This window comes from Triturus cristatus, chromosome 9, assembly GCF_964204655.1.
Source record: "Triturus cristatus chromosome 9, aTriCri1.1, whole genome shotgun sequence".
NCBI classification, from domain to species: Eukaryota; Metazoa; Chordata; class Amphibia; order Caudata; family Salamandridae; genus Triturus; species Triturus cristatus.
The window spans coordinates 15,794,508-15,811,547 of NC_140592.1; the positions used below are offsets into that span (position 1 = coordinate 15,794,508).

The window sequence follows — 17,040 nt, forward strand, 5'->3', positions numbered from 1 at the left end:
ACCACTGCTGCACGGTCCTGGAGGTGTGGTCACCAGAGCTGCACTGTCCTGGAGGTGTGGTCACCAGTGCTGCACCGTCCTGGAGGTGTGGTCACCAGTGCTGCACCATTCTGGAGGTGTGGTCGCCAGTGCTACACCGTCACTATTGCTGCACTGTTCTGGATGTAGGGACACCAGTGCTGCAATGTCCTGGATGTGTGGTCACCAGTGCTGGACTGTCCTGGAGCTGTGGTCACCAGTGCTGCACTGTCCTGGAAGTGTGTTCACCACTGCTGTACTGTCCTGGATGTGTGCTCACCACTGCCGCACTGTCCTGGAGGTGTGGTCACCAGTGCTGCGCTGTCCTGGAGGTGTGGTCACCAGTGCTGCACTGTCCTGGAGGTGTGGTCACCAGTGCTGCACCATCCTGGAGGTGTGGTCACCACTGCTGAACTGTCATGGAGGTGTGGTCACCACTGCTGCACTGTCCTGGAGGTGTGCTCACTACTGCTGCACTGGCCTGGAGGTGTGGTCACTAGTGCTGCACCGTCCTGGTATTGTGGTCACCAGTGCTGCACTGTCCTGGAGGTGTGGTCACAAGTGCTGCACCAGCCTGGAGGTGTAGTCACCAGTGCTACACTGTCCTGGAGGTGTGGTCACAAGTGCTGCACCATCCTGGAGGTGTAGTCACCAGTGCTACACTGTCCTGGAGGTGTGGTCACAAGTGCTGCACCATCCTGGAGGTGTGGTCACCAGAGCTGCACTGTCCTGGAGGTGTGGTCACCAGTGCTACGCCGTCCTGGAGGTGTGGTCACCACTTTAGCACTGTTCTGGATGTGTGGTCACCAGTGCTGCACTGTCCTGAAGGTGTGGTCACCAGTGCTGCACTGTCCTGGAGGTGTGGTCACCAGTGCTGCACTGTCCTGGAGGTGTGGTCACCAGTGCTGCACTGTCCTGGAGGTGTGGTCACCAGTGCTGCACTGTCCTGGAGGTGTGGTCACCAGTGCTGCGCTGTCCTGGAGGTGTGGTCACCAGTGCTGCACTGTCCTGGAGGTGTGGTCACCACTGCTGCCCGGTCCTGGAGGTGTGGTCACCAGTGCTGCGCTGTCCTGGAGGTGTGGTCACCAGTGCTGCGCTGTCCTGGAGGTGTGGTCACCAGTGCTGCGCTGTTCTGGAGGTGTGGTCACTATTGCTGCACCGTCCTGAAGGTGTTGTCACCAGTGCTGCACCGTCCTGGAGGTGTGGTCACCACTGCTGCACTGTCCTAGAGGTGTGGTCACCACTGCTGCATGGTCCTGGAGGTGTGGTCACCAGTGCTGCACCATCCTGGAGGTGTAGTCACCAGTGCTACACTGTCCTGGAGGTGTGGTCACAAGTGCTGCACCATCCTGGAGGTGTGGTCACCAGAGCTGCACTGTCCTGGAGGTGTGGTCACCAGTGCTACGCCGTCCTGGAGGTGTGGTCACCAGTTTAGCACTGTTCTGTATGTGTGGTCACCAGTGCTGCACTGTCCTGGAGGTGTGGTCACCAGTGCTGCACTGTTCTGGAGGTGTGTTCACCAGTGCTGCACCGTCCTGGAGGTGTGGTCACCACTGCTGCAGTGTCCCGGAGGTGTGGTCACCACTGCTGCACCGTCCTGGAGGTGTGGTCACCAGTGCTTCACTGTCCTGGATGTAGGGACACCAGTGCTGCACTGTCCTGGAGGTGTGGTCACCAGTGCTGCACTGTTCTGGAGGTGTGTTCACCAGTGCTGCACCGTCCTGGAGGTGTGGTCACCACTGCTGCAGTGTCCCGGAGGTGTGGTCACCACTGCTGCACCGTCCTGGAGGTGTGGTCACCAGTGCTTCACTGTCCTGGATGTAGGGTCACCAGTGCTGCACCATTCTGGAGGTGTGGTCGCCAGTGCTACACCGTCCTAGAGGTGTGGTCGCCAGTGCTGCACTGTCCCGGAGGTGTTGTCACCAGTGCTGCACTGTCCTGGAGGTGTGGTCACCAGTGCTGCACTGTCCTGGAGGTGTGGTCACCAGTGCTGCACCGTCCTGGAGGTGTGGTCACCACTGCTGCACTGTCCTGGAGGTGTGGTCACCACTTCTCACTGTCCTGGAGGTGTGGTCACCACTGCTGTAGTGTCCCGGAGGTGTGGTCACCACTGCTGCCCCCGTCCTGGAGGTGTGGTCACCAGTGCTGCACCGTCCTGGAGGTGTGGTCACCAGTGCTGCACCATTCTGGAGGTGTGGTCGCCAGTGCTACACCGTCACTATTGCTGCACTGTTCTGGATGTAGGGACACCAGTGCTGCACTGTCCTGGATGTGTGGTCACCAGTGCTGGACTGTCCTGGAGCTGTGGTCACCAGTGCTGCACTGTCCTGGAAGTGTGGTCACCACTGCTGTACTGTCCTGGAGGTGTGCTCACCACTGCCGCACTGTCCTGGAGGTGTGGTCACCAGTGCTGCGCTGTCCTGGAGGTGTGGTCACCAGTGCTGCACTGTCCTGGAGGTGTGGTCACCAGTGCTGCACCGTCCTGGAGGTGTGGTCACCACTGCTGAACTGTCATGGAGGTGTGGTCACCACTGCTGCACTGTCCTGGAGGTGTGGTCACTACTGCTGCACTGGCCTGGAGGTGTTGTCACTAGTGCTGCACCATCATGGAGGTGTGGGCACCAGTGCTGCACTGTCCTGGAGGTGTGGTCACAAGTGCTGCACCATCCTGGAGGTGTAGTCACCAGTGCTACACTGTCCTGGGGGTGTGGTCACAAGTGCTGCACCATCCTGGAGGTGTAGTCACCAGTGCTACACTGTCCTGGAGGTGTGGTCACAAGTGCTGCACCATCCTGGAGGTGTGGTCACCAGAGCTGCACTGTCCTGGAGGTGTGGCCACCAGTGTTATGCCGTCCTGGAGGTGTGGTCACCACTTTAGCACTGTTCTGGATGTGTGGTCACCAGTGCTGCACTTTCCTGGAGGTGTGGTCACCAGTGCTGCACTGTCCTGGAGGTGTGGTCACCAGTGCTGCGCTGTCCTGGAGGTGTGGTCACCAGTGCTGCGCTGTCCTGGAGGTGTGGTCACCAATGCTGCACTGTCCTGGAGGTGTGGTCACCACTGCTGCACGGTCCTGGAGGTGTGGTCACCAGTGCTGCGCTGTCCTGGAGGTGTGGTCACCAGTGCTGCGCTGTCCTGGAGGTGTGGTCACCAGTGCTGCGCTGTTCTGGAGATGTGGTCACTATTGCTGCACCGTCCTGGAGGTGTTGTCACCAGTGCTGCACCGTCCTGGAGGTGTGGTCACCACTGCTGCACTGTCCTGGAGGTGTGGTCACCACTGCTGCGCTGTCCTGGAGGTGTGGTCACCAGTGCTGCGCTGTCCTGGAGGTGTGGTCACCAGTGCTGCGCTGTCCTGGAGGTGTGGTCTCCACTGCTGCTCTGTCCTGGAGGTGTGGAAAAGACTGCCACACAAGCTTGTGGGGGTGGGGGCAGTGGGGGGGGGGGGGTAGCACAGAGGACCGCTTACAGACACCTTTCTTGTAGGACTGACCTTTGAAGCTGAAGTGAAACTTGTCAGACCAGTAGATGCTAGATGAGAAGGCTTCTGGGCGCTATGAAAGGCACTGAGTGCTTCCTCACCTTGGACACGTGAAGCAGTAGTAACTTACAGGCACTCATAAAGATAAGTGCTTTACTCTGAGTCGGGTACATGTTCTGAACTTCCAACATTTTTATTTGTCTAAAACATAAAATAATTTGGGACACTCGACCAGCGAGTAAAACTGTCATTGTCTAATTTGAGTTTTCAGATAAATGGGATTTTCACATTAACTATAAGAATCTCGAAATTACTTTATTTTTCAAACCGTTTTATTTCATGAAATAGATTATTTTATGTGAACCCCGCCTTGTGAATTATGAGGCGTGGTCACTGTTCACCTTTACAAGCGGAAGCAGAGTCTGATCGGAGATGGACGCCTTGGAACCGCTTGGAGACCTGTCCCAGGACTTCTGAATCCCTGCACTTTTCATATCAATGGCAGATTGTGTGGTATACAAATGCCATATATGTTACCACAGTATGGCATGTTTTGGGAGTGTCACTCCCGGGTATTCTACCAATGAATGAGCCCTGACACGTTTGTACCACTTTTCTTCAACTTGATTTAAACACCCAAAGTGACTGGTGAGGATATCTTGACGACGGCCACCAACTGTGGCCGGATGAAATGTCTGTCCACAGCAGAGAACTGCTGCTGGTCCATAGACTAACAGTCCACCCCACCGGGACATGGGGCAGAAACCTGGCGAGAGCCCACCCCACCGGGGACATGGGGCAGAAACCTGGCGAGAGCCCACCCCACCGGGGACATGGGGCAGAAACCTGGCGAGAGCCCACCCCACCGGGGACATGGGGCAGAAACCTGGCGAGAGCCGGACCAGGAGAAGGGTCGCATCTTTTGGAGCGTTCATGGGATAAAGAAAATGTCTTGATGGAACTGGCGGAGGCACAGGGGGTTTGTAAATACGCCCCCTTGGTCTGCAAGCGTGGCTGGAACAAAATACATCGCATGATAGAGGACGTCACAGGAAATGTCATGACAAGCTTTACCCTGATAACTTCCCAGAAGTGATAACATGCCGTTTAACATCATATATGTCACATGCAGTGACCTCGTGGGTCATGGCATGATGGGTAGAGACATCACTGAATAGGTTAAAGCACAAACATTAACTTAAACAAACACAGACGCATGAAACAGGCACAGTTTCTTAAAGCTCTAACAAACCCCATTACAATAACAAGAAGCTTGAATTTGAATATTGAACACCAAGCTACAAAAGTAAACGGACACATGCAAAGCTGGGTGAAAAACTGGCCAGCAAAGAACGCTGCAAAGAATGCATCCGGGTACCCAGCTTCCTTGAAGGAAGTAGTTCGCCCCCACCATGCCCCCATTGGAACAATTCCCCCCAAAACATACAGTTTGTCCTTTGGGCTGGAGGTGTTGTCATATGCTGACGACATACAAATAATGGTGTCCATCACTCACAGTATTAGGGAATCCGCCGCTAATTTCAAAAATAGCATGCAGGCAGTCTCATCCTGGATGGGGGAAACTCTCTGAAATGAAATGGAGAAAAGACCGAGGTCTCGATATTTGGTAACCAACCGGACATCTGGTCCCATGATTGGTGGCCTGACACGCTGGGCATTGTCCACGCTCTGTATCCCATGAGAAAGATCTAGGGGTCATAGTGGGCAATGCTCTGTCTCTGAACTTGCAGATTAGTAGGACAGTGTCCACCTGTTTCGGTATAATTAGGATCCTCAGAAAAATGTCCCAGTTCCTTTCGTTTGCCTCCAAAAAACAGGCTGTTATTGCTCTTGTAATGTTCAGACTTGACTATTGTAATGCCCTCTATTCGGGCATTAACAAAGGTCTGGTGCGACGTTTGCAGCTGGCGCAGAATGCCGCAGCCAGGCTGGTGATCTCCCGAAATACCACGCAGTCTCGGCTTCTCTTTCACGCTGCACTGGCTTCCTCTGGACCGTAGAATTCTCTTTAAAACCCTTTGCCTGACGCATAATGTCTACTGTGGCCTAGGCCGTGAGGCCACCAAAGCGCTATTTCAGCGCTATGTTCCTACTAGACAGCTGAGATTGGCAAATAAGAATCAACCGATAGTACCGCGGTCGAAAAAGGCTAGATGGGGAGGAAGGACCTTCTCCACCGTCGTTGCTAAGCAGTTGAACTCCCTCTCGGCAGATCTTTCTGGTCAGGTGTCTCACTCTCTCTTTCATAAGGCCTTGAAGGCCTGGCTTTTCATACAGACTTCAGGCTGAGCATGTCATTGTATGTCTGTGCCCCAGTCCCACTGTAGCGCCTTGACGCCCTTGGGCTAAGTTAGCGCTTTATACATTTAATATTCATTCATTCATTCAAACTAAACAATTCTCCTGCAGTCAAAGTTATCAGCTCTGGCCAACTTACCAGTGGAATTTGAAATCAATGCGCTTCGAACTAGCAGACATTGGTAATAATTAACTAACAGACACTGGTAGTACATATCTAGTAGATTTTGCAATTATTTATCTATTAGACATTGGCAGTATTTATATAGAAGACATTGGTAGTATTTATTTAGTAAACACTTGTGGTATTACTGTAGACGTTGGTAGTTTTTAGCTAGCAGACATTGGTAGCAGCCTTGGTAGCTATTAACTAGCAGACAGCTCTACTATTTAACTAGTGGACTGTGGTAGTATTTACCTGGTAGACATTGGTGGTATTTAACAAGCAGACATTGATAGAAATTAACTAGCAGCCATTGATAGTATTTAAGCAGTAGACATTGGTAGTATTTAAGCAGTATTTTATGGCAGTATTTATCTAGAAGAAACTGGTAGTATTTAACTAGTAGACATTGGTAGTATTTAACTATCAGACATTGGTGGTATTTAACTAGAAGACGTTGGTAGCATTTAACTAGTAGACAATGGTAGTATTTAATTTCCGGACATTGGTAATATTTATCTAGTAGGCATTGGTAATATTTAACTTGTAGATATTGGTAGTATTTACCTACGTGACATTTGTGGTATATAACTAGAAGACATTGGTAAAATGTATCTAGTACACAGTGTAGTGTAACTAGTAGACAATGGTAGTACTTAAATACCCGATATTGGTAGTATTATCTAATAAATGGTAGTATTTAACTAGCAGACATTGGTAGTACTTACCCAGTAGGTATTCATAGTATTTATCTAGTAAGCTTTGGTAGTATTTAACTAGCAGATATCTATAGTATTTAACTTGTAGATCTTTGTAGTATTTGTCTAGCAGACATTAGTAGTATTTACCTAGCAGAGTTTGGTAGTATTTAACAAGTAAATGTTTACAGTATTTAGCTACCAGACACTGGTAGCATTTAACTAGAAGACATTGGTAGTATTTAACTATTAGACATTGGTGGAATTTTACTAGCAGATATTGGTAGCATTTACCCAGCAGACATTGGTAGTGTTCAACCAATAGGTATTTGTAGTATTTATCTTGGAAACATTGGTAGTATTTAATTAGCAGACACTGTTAGTGTTAATCTTGGAGACATTTGAAGTTTTTAACTAGAAGCCATTGGCAGTATTTAACTTGTATACATTGGTAGTATTTAACTGGCAGATATTGGTAGCATTTAACCAGCAGACACTGGTAGTATTCAACTGGTAGACGTTGGAAGTATTTAACTAGCAGGCATTGGCAATATTTAACTAGTAGACATTGGTAGTATTTACCTAGAAGACATTGATAGTATTTACCCAGTAGGAATTCATAGTATTTATCTAGTAAGCTCTGGTAGTATTTAACGAGCAGATATCTATAGTATTTAACTTGTAGATGTTGGTAGTATTTGACTAGCAGACATTCGTAGTATTTACCTAGCATACTTTGGTAGTATCTAACTAGTAAATGTTTCTAGTATTTATCTATCTATCAGACATTGGTAGTATTTAACTAGTAGACATTGGTGGTATTTTACTAGCAGACATTGTTACGATTTACCTAGCAGACATTGGTAGTATTTAACTAGCAGACATTGGAAGTTTTTAACTAAAAGCCATTGGCAGTATTTAACTTGTATACATTGGTAGTATTTAACTAGCAGATATTGGTAGCATTTAACCAGCAGACATTGGTGCTATTTAACTGGTAGACGATGAAAGTATTTAACTAGCAGGCATTGACAATATTTAACTAGTAAACATTGGTAGTATTTAACTAGGAGACATTAGTAATATTTAATTTGTAGACACTGCTTGTATTTACCTAGCAGGCATTGGTAGTATTTAACCAGTAGGTATTTTTTGTATTTATCTTGTAAACATTGGTAGTAGCAGATGCTGGTAGTGTTTATCTTGCAGATATTGGCAGTTTTTAACTAGAAGCCATTGGTAGTATTTAACTTGTATACATTGGTAGTATTTAACTAGCAGATATTGGTTGCATTTGAATAGCAGACATTGGTAGCATTTAATTAGTAAACGTTTGTAGTATTTATGTAGCAGGCATTGGCAATATTTAACTAGTAAACGTTGGTTGAATTTAACTAGCAGACATCAGTAGTATTTAATTAGTATACACTGCTTGTATTTAACACGCAGACATTGGTAGTATTGAACTAGCAGATATTTGTACTATTTGGAAAGAGTGTTTGCAGATCTTAGATTTCAACCAAGTATTCTCTGATATGGATTTTCTCTTGGGATCTGCTACTTGTAATCATCAGCTTCTGATACACCATGCTCTTCATTTCCTAGTAGTCAGACTTTCCATCTTACTTCATTCTCCACCATCCTCAGCTCTAAGTCCACTCTCATCCTCTTCCCCGCCCTGCCCCTTTCCTTCTAGTAATTCATCACATTTTCTGTTCTTCTTCATCATTCGAATATATGACGTTACACGCGGGCAAGTACCACGCGATAGGTTACAACGCGGACGTTACATTGTCCGCGTTGTTACCATGCATGGCATTACATCGCAAGTCGTTTCTACGACTTGCACTAGACTTAGGAATAGTATAAATTACTATTCCTACTCCAGTTAGCGCAACAGCAGGGAATGTGTTGGATTTAGAATCCAACACATTCCCTGATGCTGCGCACCATCTAGCGCAAGTCATTGAAACGACTTGCAATGTAATGCCATGCGTGCTAACAACACGGACGATGTAATGTCCGCGTTGTTATTAACACGCGTGGTACTGACAGCGTTGTAAACGCTCTCTCCCTGATCATTAACTACACAGTCCTCCTCTGAATTCCCTTCCCTCAACTCTTGCTTTTCCTCAAATGATTCATTCCATAAGACTTTTCCTTCATCATCGCTCACCCTAGAGCTCTCTCGACTCCTGTTTCCCTCAAACCCTCTCACCACTATCCATTAGCTCCACCACATCCAAGTCCTGCTTCATCTTCTGCGTCATTTCACCTTCCTTCTGCATCCTTCTCATCAGATGATTTCACCCTTTAGACTTCACCCCACAATCCTTACCTCATCCACTTCCTTCACAGAGAAGGCTCTGTTCTTCCAGAACACTTTAATCTGACCCCTCCCCCCACATCTTTCTTTCCACCCCTTCCTTTATTTCTCTCCTCACAAGACGTCATAACCTCTTCTTCCACAACACTGTCCTACCCTTCCTCCATCCCTTCAACCAGTCACCTCTTCCTCCCCCTCCTGTTGACATAAGTCAACCTCTACATCATCAGGGCTGTTTGACATTTATTGTTGGTTTCAAGTTGTGGTGGAAACAGAAGAAGTTCATAAATGCATTAGCTGTTGGGCATTAACAGGACAAAAGCTGGAGCCTGGGTGATAACTGCACCGATGATACACAAGCCGGACCTCATGGTTTAGGGTTTAGTGTAAGGGGCACCACCGACGCTGTGTATGCATTAAGGATATAAGTTCCATGAGTAAGTGGAAGAGAAAGACTCCTAGCTGTGACGCAGGTATGCTTGTGGAGAGAAGAGCTGTTGATGACATTCAGCGGGCAATGATCAGGGGGGCGAGCATTGGCCCCTGTAAGGGCGCATGAGGTACCCTCTACTTGTTTTGGCATGAGTGAATGAATGTGAGCATTGAAAGTGAAATTCTACAGGTAGGGGGTATATGAGATGCTTACTTTAAAGAGTAGCTTATGATTTTGTGCATTTTACCTAAGTCCTTCTCACACCTTCCAGAACAGTCCATGACAGACTCCTTGGTTCAGGGCTTCTGGATTCTCTACGCTCTGGGTCCATGACTACCCAACAACTTTCATCAGGCCTCTAGCACATAGTGTCAGCTTCTACACACTACAGGCATGTGATTGTTCAGGCATGAGCAAGCAATCACTTGCTCGGAGTGAGGCGAAGGCCCCGGATCGAATCCTTCTCCACACACATAGAGGAGAGAGACAAGAGAATCTACACCATTAGATGAGCTTCCAACATCATTTACTGAGAATCGACTGGCCCACGGTGGGTTAAACCAAAGGAGGCGTCTACACAGTGGACACGTTGAGGTCTTGTTCGGAAGGTCCAGTGCAGGTGCACTCTGTTCCTCTCGGTAGACAGCTGACTCTGATGAAAGGACTCTTGGAAGAGTGGGACTCGGAGACGCGGTAATGTGACAACACCATCAGAACTTCACACGTTGTTCCTTTCATCACAAGATCCGCTCAAGACATTAGGTTCATTGACTTGGTGCCACAAAACTCTACTGGGTCATAGGTCTCTTTCTGGTAGGCTGGTCTTTCTGCCCCTTAAACTGCCCAAAACACAATCTTCAGATTTCATAGTTGATCCTGTGACATTGTCCCCAACATTCACAGGTTCCCGTTCCAGGCAGCAAAACTGAATCTACATTGGCGTCCATCCCATGCATCTACCTCTTTGCAAACATTCTGTGAATTCCTTCAGGCGCGAGACTTCTGTGAACTTTCTTCACTAAGTGTGCACAGGAGTATTGAATACATAATGCATGCCTTTTAAACACCTCACTAGCCACTGGATCGCTACCATCTACCTTCACAGAGGCACGCGTCAGACCCTTGATAAAAAAGCCTGGAGCTGATCCAACTAGCCTGAAGAACTACAGGCCAATCTCCCAGCTGCCATTTCTGTCAAAGGTACTAGAACAGCACGTACTAAAATCTCTGTCATCCCTCCTGGAATCTCACCATCTTCTCCAGGAGCGGCAAGCTGGTTTTCGTGCCCACCATAGCACAGAACTAGTAATGCTGTCGGTACTGGACGAGCTAAGATGCATGGCTGACAGTAAGAAGCCAAGCGCCCTGATACTATTAGACCTCTCAGCGGCGTTTGATACTGTCAGCCATGCACTGCTCCTGGACAGACTGGCTAGGTTTGGGATAGGAGAGCAAGCCCTCAAATGGTTAACAGCCTTCTTAACAGGAAGGACGCAGAAGATCCAGTTGGCAGACCAGGTCTCAGATGTGAGCATGTTAGCCTGTGGAGTCCCGCAGGGATCAGCGCATTCTCCGCTCCTATTCAATCTTTATTTACAACCTTTGATAGAGTCCCTGGCAAACATGAATTGTAAAGTTTTTAACTACGCCGACGATACTCAGCTGTTGCTGAGTATCGAAAATACACCATCGGCTCAGTCAATGGCCCATGACATACTACGATTTACAGTGAACTGGATGTCGTCCAATTTGCTGAAAATCAATCCAGACAAAACGGAAGTCCTCGTAATTACAACCTCTACTTCCCCCTGGAACGATTTGTTTTGGCCACAAGAACTAGGACCTACTCCAAAACCATGCCCTAGTGTCAAGAGTCTTGGGATGAAAATCGATCAGGAACTCTCGATGGCCAACCAAGTATCCGCTGTAGTTGGTTCCTGCACCAATCTGATCAGGCAACTACGTAAACTCGCCCCCTTGCTCTCGAGGAATATGCTGCGAACCATTGTCTCAGCCACAATAGTGTCTAGAATAGACTATGGCAATGCGTTGTACCTCGGCCTTCCAAAGAACTCCATCAATCGTCTTCAGACCATCCTGAATGACGCAGCACGTCTGATTTTTGGAATGCCGAGGAGGACTCATGCCTCCCCTCTGCTCCACAAGCTACATTGGCTGCCTGTGGTGCAGAGAGTCGAATTTAAGAGTATGTGTATCTGCCACAAAGCAATTCACGGACAGGCGCCAGCCTACATAAGAGAAAGGCTCGAAATATATGAACCTAAGCGCGCCCTGCGATCGTCCGGATCTTTCTTGCTATCCTGTCCACGCTTTAAGTTAATAACTAAAGGAGGCAGATCTTTTTCAGTTCGGGCTCCTACCATCTGGAATAAGCTACCGGAGGCACTTCGCAGAGAACCCAATCTTCTCCATTTTAGGAAGTCCTTGAAAACTTTACTCTTTAAAGACGCATTCCCATCCAATAGTCGGTCACCAGATTAGACACCTCTATATTCTTATTTCATCTTTGGTGTTGTACTCGGTCAGTAGCGCTTTGAGACCTGTCGGTGAGTTGGCGCGATACAAAACCCAGTTACAATTACAATTACAATTACATGCAAAGGATCTTTAACAGATTGTATGTTTCACAGAAAAAAGGCATTAAAAAGAAATCAGCTTGTGACATGTCCGATCTGACAATGCCAACCTCGCGAGCATCCCGATGAACGCTGTCACCTTACTTCATCTTTGGAGGTGAGGGCTCTACCCAAGTCTCTTCTTTCCAATTGTCTTCTTTCTCTTAAACCCTTCCATATCCACACTCCTCTATGTTTAGGTCGAGCATGGGCAGCGCATGCGCTGTATTCAGGTAGGGACTTGAAGCTCCGCCCACTCTCCACCCACATTTTTCATTGGCTTGTGTTATTGTCCACTTTAACTGTGGCTCTTCATTAATCAATAGGCTCAGTAGTCGCTCCGTAGTCCTGCCTTGTCTCATTTTGTAACCTCCCATGGCGATACCCCCTGTTATGTGTGTTGTTACTCGGTAGCCTTTATTTACAACCTCCAAGCACTATTTTCTCAAATAGCTTTGTCGTGCCTGCTGTTGCAGGTAGTACTCCCTCTCTCCAAACTCTTTTTAAAAAACAATTTATAACACAAACGCATTCGCAATGCAATAGGTCTCGCATTTGTGAGAGTTTAAGCTATTGGCATTGTAAATGATAACGCCTTTTATTTATCTGTTTTAAAAACAACACATAAATAGAAGGCATTGTCATTTACAATGCCCCAATAGCTCAAACTCTTGTAAATGTGAGACCCATTGCATTGCAAATGCTTGTTTCAAATGTAATTACTTATTTAGAAGATCTTACCAAATCACCAATCAAATATAAGGGGGAACAACCTTTACAATGCAACTTTTACAACGCACTACCATTACAACAAAACTGTTACAACGCGAGTGCATTGACAACGCAGGACATTACAACGCAAGTCTTTACATCGACTTGCACTAGATGGCGTGCTAACATTAAAAATAGTGTAGTTTACTATCCCAACACCTTCCCTACTGTTACGTGGACTGGAGTTGGGATAGTAAATTACACTTTTTTAATGTTAGCACGCCATCTAGTGTAAGTCGATGTAAAGACTTGCGTTGTAATGTCCTGCGTTGTCAATGCACTCGCGTTGTAAAACTTTTGTTGTAACAGCATGCGTTGTCACAGCATGCGTTGTAACGTCATACATCCAAATATAAGCTGCTTTTCCTGCACACCTTCTCACCCCTGAACTCTCTTCCTGCTCCCTTCCTTCACATGATAGAGTAGACATAGAAGACACACTACCATCACCTTTTTTATTGACTCAATGCATCCTCACTTTCTTTTAATGAAATCCAAATTATTTGTAAAATTCCATGTATTTTAGAAACTAGAATAACTTTTGTTGCTTTGTGTACAAAACGTGGGATTCAATCCTATGTGTGTGAAGGCCTGTGTCTGTTGACGTCATCCATTACAATAGGCCACCTACCCAATGGGTCCGTGCACAGAAAGGAATGTTCTCCAAACAGGGCTCATGAAGAGATTTTCTCAAAGTCTTTTTTGCCAGAGAAGCACAACATTGTTTCACCTCCTCGTCAGCAGGGATGAGAGCGCTCAAGGGCAGTGTTTCTTAACCTGGGGTCTGTGAAACATGGGGGGTCTGCGACACCTACTCAGAGGGTCCGTGACTGTGTATACAATTATACAATATTAGCAGATAAGTAAAGTACTCGTAAATAAAATAGCAAAATTGAAAATCAAATATTTTAAAACACTCTGTAAGTGTGAAGAAAATGTAAATTGAAGGCTAAGAATGATGTTGGTGTCTTGAGCTTGATTCGTGCGATAGACGTGAACCCGGATGTTGTTCAGCGAAAGAGAACGGACTTCATGTGTTTCGGCCGCTTCAGCCGTCTTTACTATGGACCACGAAGAACGACGAATTAAAGGCGAGATGTGGTGTCTGAGAGAGGGCAGAGCAACGAAATGAGCATGGTGTATTTATGAAGATGACGTAAAAAAGGCAATTTAAAACATGTCTCAGATACAAAACAATAATTTATTGTAGCTTCCGTCTTGCTTTCCATTACTGTCTGTGGCTAGTTGGGATTGCATGAAATTGCCTTTTTAATCCAGAGCGTTCAAACAAATAAAGAAAACAACTATTAATGTGAACTGGTAAAATTATATTTCTTAAAAACAATCAGCTGTACATGCAATTTCCATGTAGCGGGTGGCGGTGTCGCAAACTTTAAATGCGGTAGAATATTTGGCTTAAAAATCTTAGAGTTTAAAGAAAAATGTGTTTCTAAAAAAATCTTAAACACTCATTATGGATGGATTGACGATAGGTCTAAGGCTGTTCGATTGATAAAACTTTACATTGCAGGAGGATTGACTACCCAGGCTGAAAACCTGCACTCTTGTAAATACGGATAAATAGTAGGGTACAATATACAAGGTACACAACAGCAGTACAATCCTACAAAATGTAGTTTAATAAAAAATACTTTTACATTGGCAGGTATGTTTGTGTTTTGTGTCTTTTTGTTGCAAAAGTTGTTTTTTTCTATGAATATAGTTAAAGCAAATTGCTTTTGTAGCTATGATTAAGAAGTTTCCTGATATTCAAAAGCTGTATGCAAAAATTAAAAAAAGTACAATCGAGATTTCTCAAAAAGCATTGCTTACTAAAATTGCCTTCAAAAACGATGCTGGGCGGCCTTGCTCTCAGAGGCGCGCCACCCAATGGTGTGTTCTGATCAAGGTACTGGCTCTGACCCAGGGGATGTCATTTATGACTTATGTACAGGACTTGCCACTTTTAACGAGGCAGGAAGTCCACCTCTAAGTTAGCGGTATTTACACCTGGTCAGAGCTCTGAAGAATCATGTTTGTCAAGAACCACTCGCGAAGTCAGTTGAAGGCGTAAGATGTGTTGCGGATGCACACACGTGCAAAATCACTGTGCAGATGAGTTATTAGAATAAGGCGGACCTGGGCACTTGACTTACTCAATGTTGATCTTACACAGTAGTTACAGATAGGAGGGAATTGTACACTCTGGTGCCATCCGGGGACTTGGCGCCATGGGTTAGCAGTTCCTGGATCGTCATCCAGTTGTCGAATATCTTTTTGTTTCGCTTCTTCATCATTTTTTTGTGGCTGAGGTCGATAATGTTCACCTCCTTCCTCTCATCCGAGCTCTGCTGCTCCTTGAGACAGTCTAGCCTACTCTGCATCATGAACTCCCGCCTCCGCTTCTGCTCGGAGGCCTTGCGCGCGTGCTGCTTCCGCTCTTCCTTGCTCCAGTAGCGCCCCATCTTGAGCTCGCTGATGGCATCATCATCGGTCGTCATGCCGCTGCGCTCTTCTTTAATCTTGATGGCTCGCTCCCTCAGCAGGCGGTCCCGCACTGGTCTTTTGGTGATGTAGCGTGTGCCATCGCTCCTCACCTTGACCTTCCAATCCATTCGAGCCTCCGCCTGGCTCGAGGCGGCCAGGTCTTTGCACATGCTGACCAGGCTCATCTGGCTCTGCGCGTACTCCACCGCTGACTTCTGCTGGATGAGCTGCATGTAGCTCTGATAGTGCTGGGCATGGGCAGGGATGTGGGCATGTTTGTACGGCGAGGAGTGACCAGACAGCTTTTGAGCCGGACTCTTGCCAGCCTCTCCACTCACCCGTTCTTTGCCCTGTTCGCTCTCCCTGACCGAGGGGTGGGCTCGGGCAGGGCTCGACTCGCGACTCCTGACAACGGGTAGCAAACTCTTCTGGGAAATGCTGAAGGGTACCACACTGCCTGTTGCCCCCTGTGTGCTTTGGCAGTTGATGCCCTCCATAGTTCTGCGCAGCGAGTTGTCCGGGGAAAGTTCCAGAGTCAGGGGTGTGCTCCGACAGCTTTCCCCAGTATTGTAGGCACTGGAGCTATCCTTGTCCGATTTCTCAGGGAGCTCGGTAATGTCAGAAAGTTCATGCCTACGAGCGTCAATGCTTGTGTTGTAGTTTCTAAATCCACTGTTGTGGAGCATCCAGGAATCCCTGTACTGATCCTTCAGCTGCTGCATCTTATGCGCCCTCACGATATTTAGACACTCCATCTCTATGCTTTGCAACTCTTCGTTCAACATTTCCAGCTCCCTGTCCACACTTTCTTGGTCATTTTTACTGATGTCCATTGCATTGCTTTGGCTATATAGACTGCCTTGGGTGGCGCACTTGACTTGGCACTTGAGTTCCAGCAGCTCCCGAAATCTCTCACACTCGTCATCTGGTATGCCGAGAAAATCTGCATCCGTATAGTCCGCTGAGATGAAGGACTCATTGCTAAACTGCATGTCGCCACTTCCAAGAGTGTCCTGGCTGTACATGAGCTTCTTCTGACTTTCAAGGGTGTCCAAGGAAACATTCTGATCATCTGCTACGTTCTCCTGCTCTGAGCTCTCATCATTCCGGGTACTCTCGTCCGTGCGTCCCACGCCACTGTCCTTTTCATGCTGGTTTGACAAGATGGTGGCTGTGTCTGTAGTGACTCCATCTTCTTCGAGTTTTTTCTAAACAGAGAAAATGTGTTGAATGGTGTGAATACATGTGGCATTGTAGTTTTTTTCAAGACAGTGTCAGTAAAATATTTACAGAATAGTATCCCATTTTAAACCCACCCCCATTGGTCTTATTTCAATGACTTAATCAGATATTCATAAAGATGCCCATTTATACTTTCCTTTCTTAAATCCATTGACAGTTAACTCACTTTATGATCGGAATTTTGTTTAAAAACAGAGACAAATAATGTCTGCAACACAAAATACCAGCTTTCCATTACCTGCTGGAGCATACTAGCAGTATACTGCATGGCTTGGTGATGTTGTTCCTCCAGCATATCCATGTGTAATTCATCGAGAAAATCATTTCTGTCATCATCCATCCATCCCTCATCGAGCTATCAAAGACAGAATTAAATGAAGAGGATTCAATATGACGAAAAGGACAACATTTCTGTGATCAACACAAAGCCAAAGATACCCATCTCCCATGGTCATTATAATAACAGGTGCA

General features: G+C 46.8%; 1 protein-coding gene across 3 annotated transcripts in view; it reads right to left on the bottom strand.

The window, feature by feature from the left end:
* Nucleotides 1–14,022: 14,022 nt before the first annotated feature.
* PDZRN3 (PDZ domain containing ring finger 3) overlaps nt 14,023–17,040 on the bottom strand; it is a 592,520-nt gene continuing 589,502 nt past the window's right edge. For all 3 annotated transcript variants that reach the window (XM_085624239.1, XM_085624238.1, XM_085624240.1), the window contains 2 exons: nt 16,808–16,924; nt 14,023–16,535 (listed from right to left, as the gene is read on the bottom strand). In XM_085624239.1, coding sequence (XP_085480365.1) covers nt 15,009–16,535; nt 16,808–16,924 — 1,644 coding nt within the window. In that variant the 3' untranslated portion in view covers nt 14,023–15,008. The remainder of the gene's footprint in view (nt 16,536–16,807; nt 16,925–17,040) is intronic.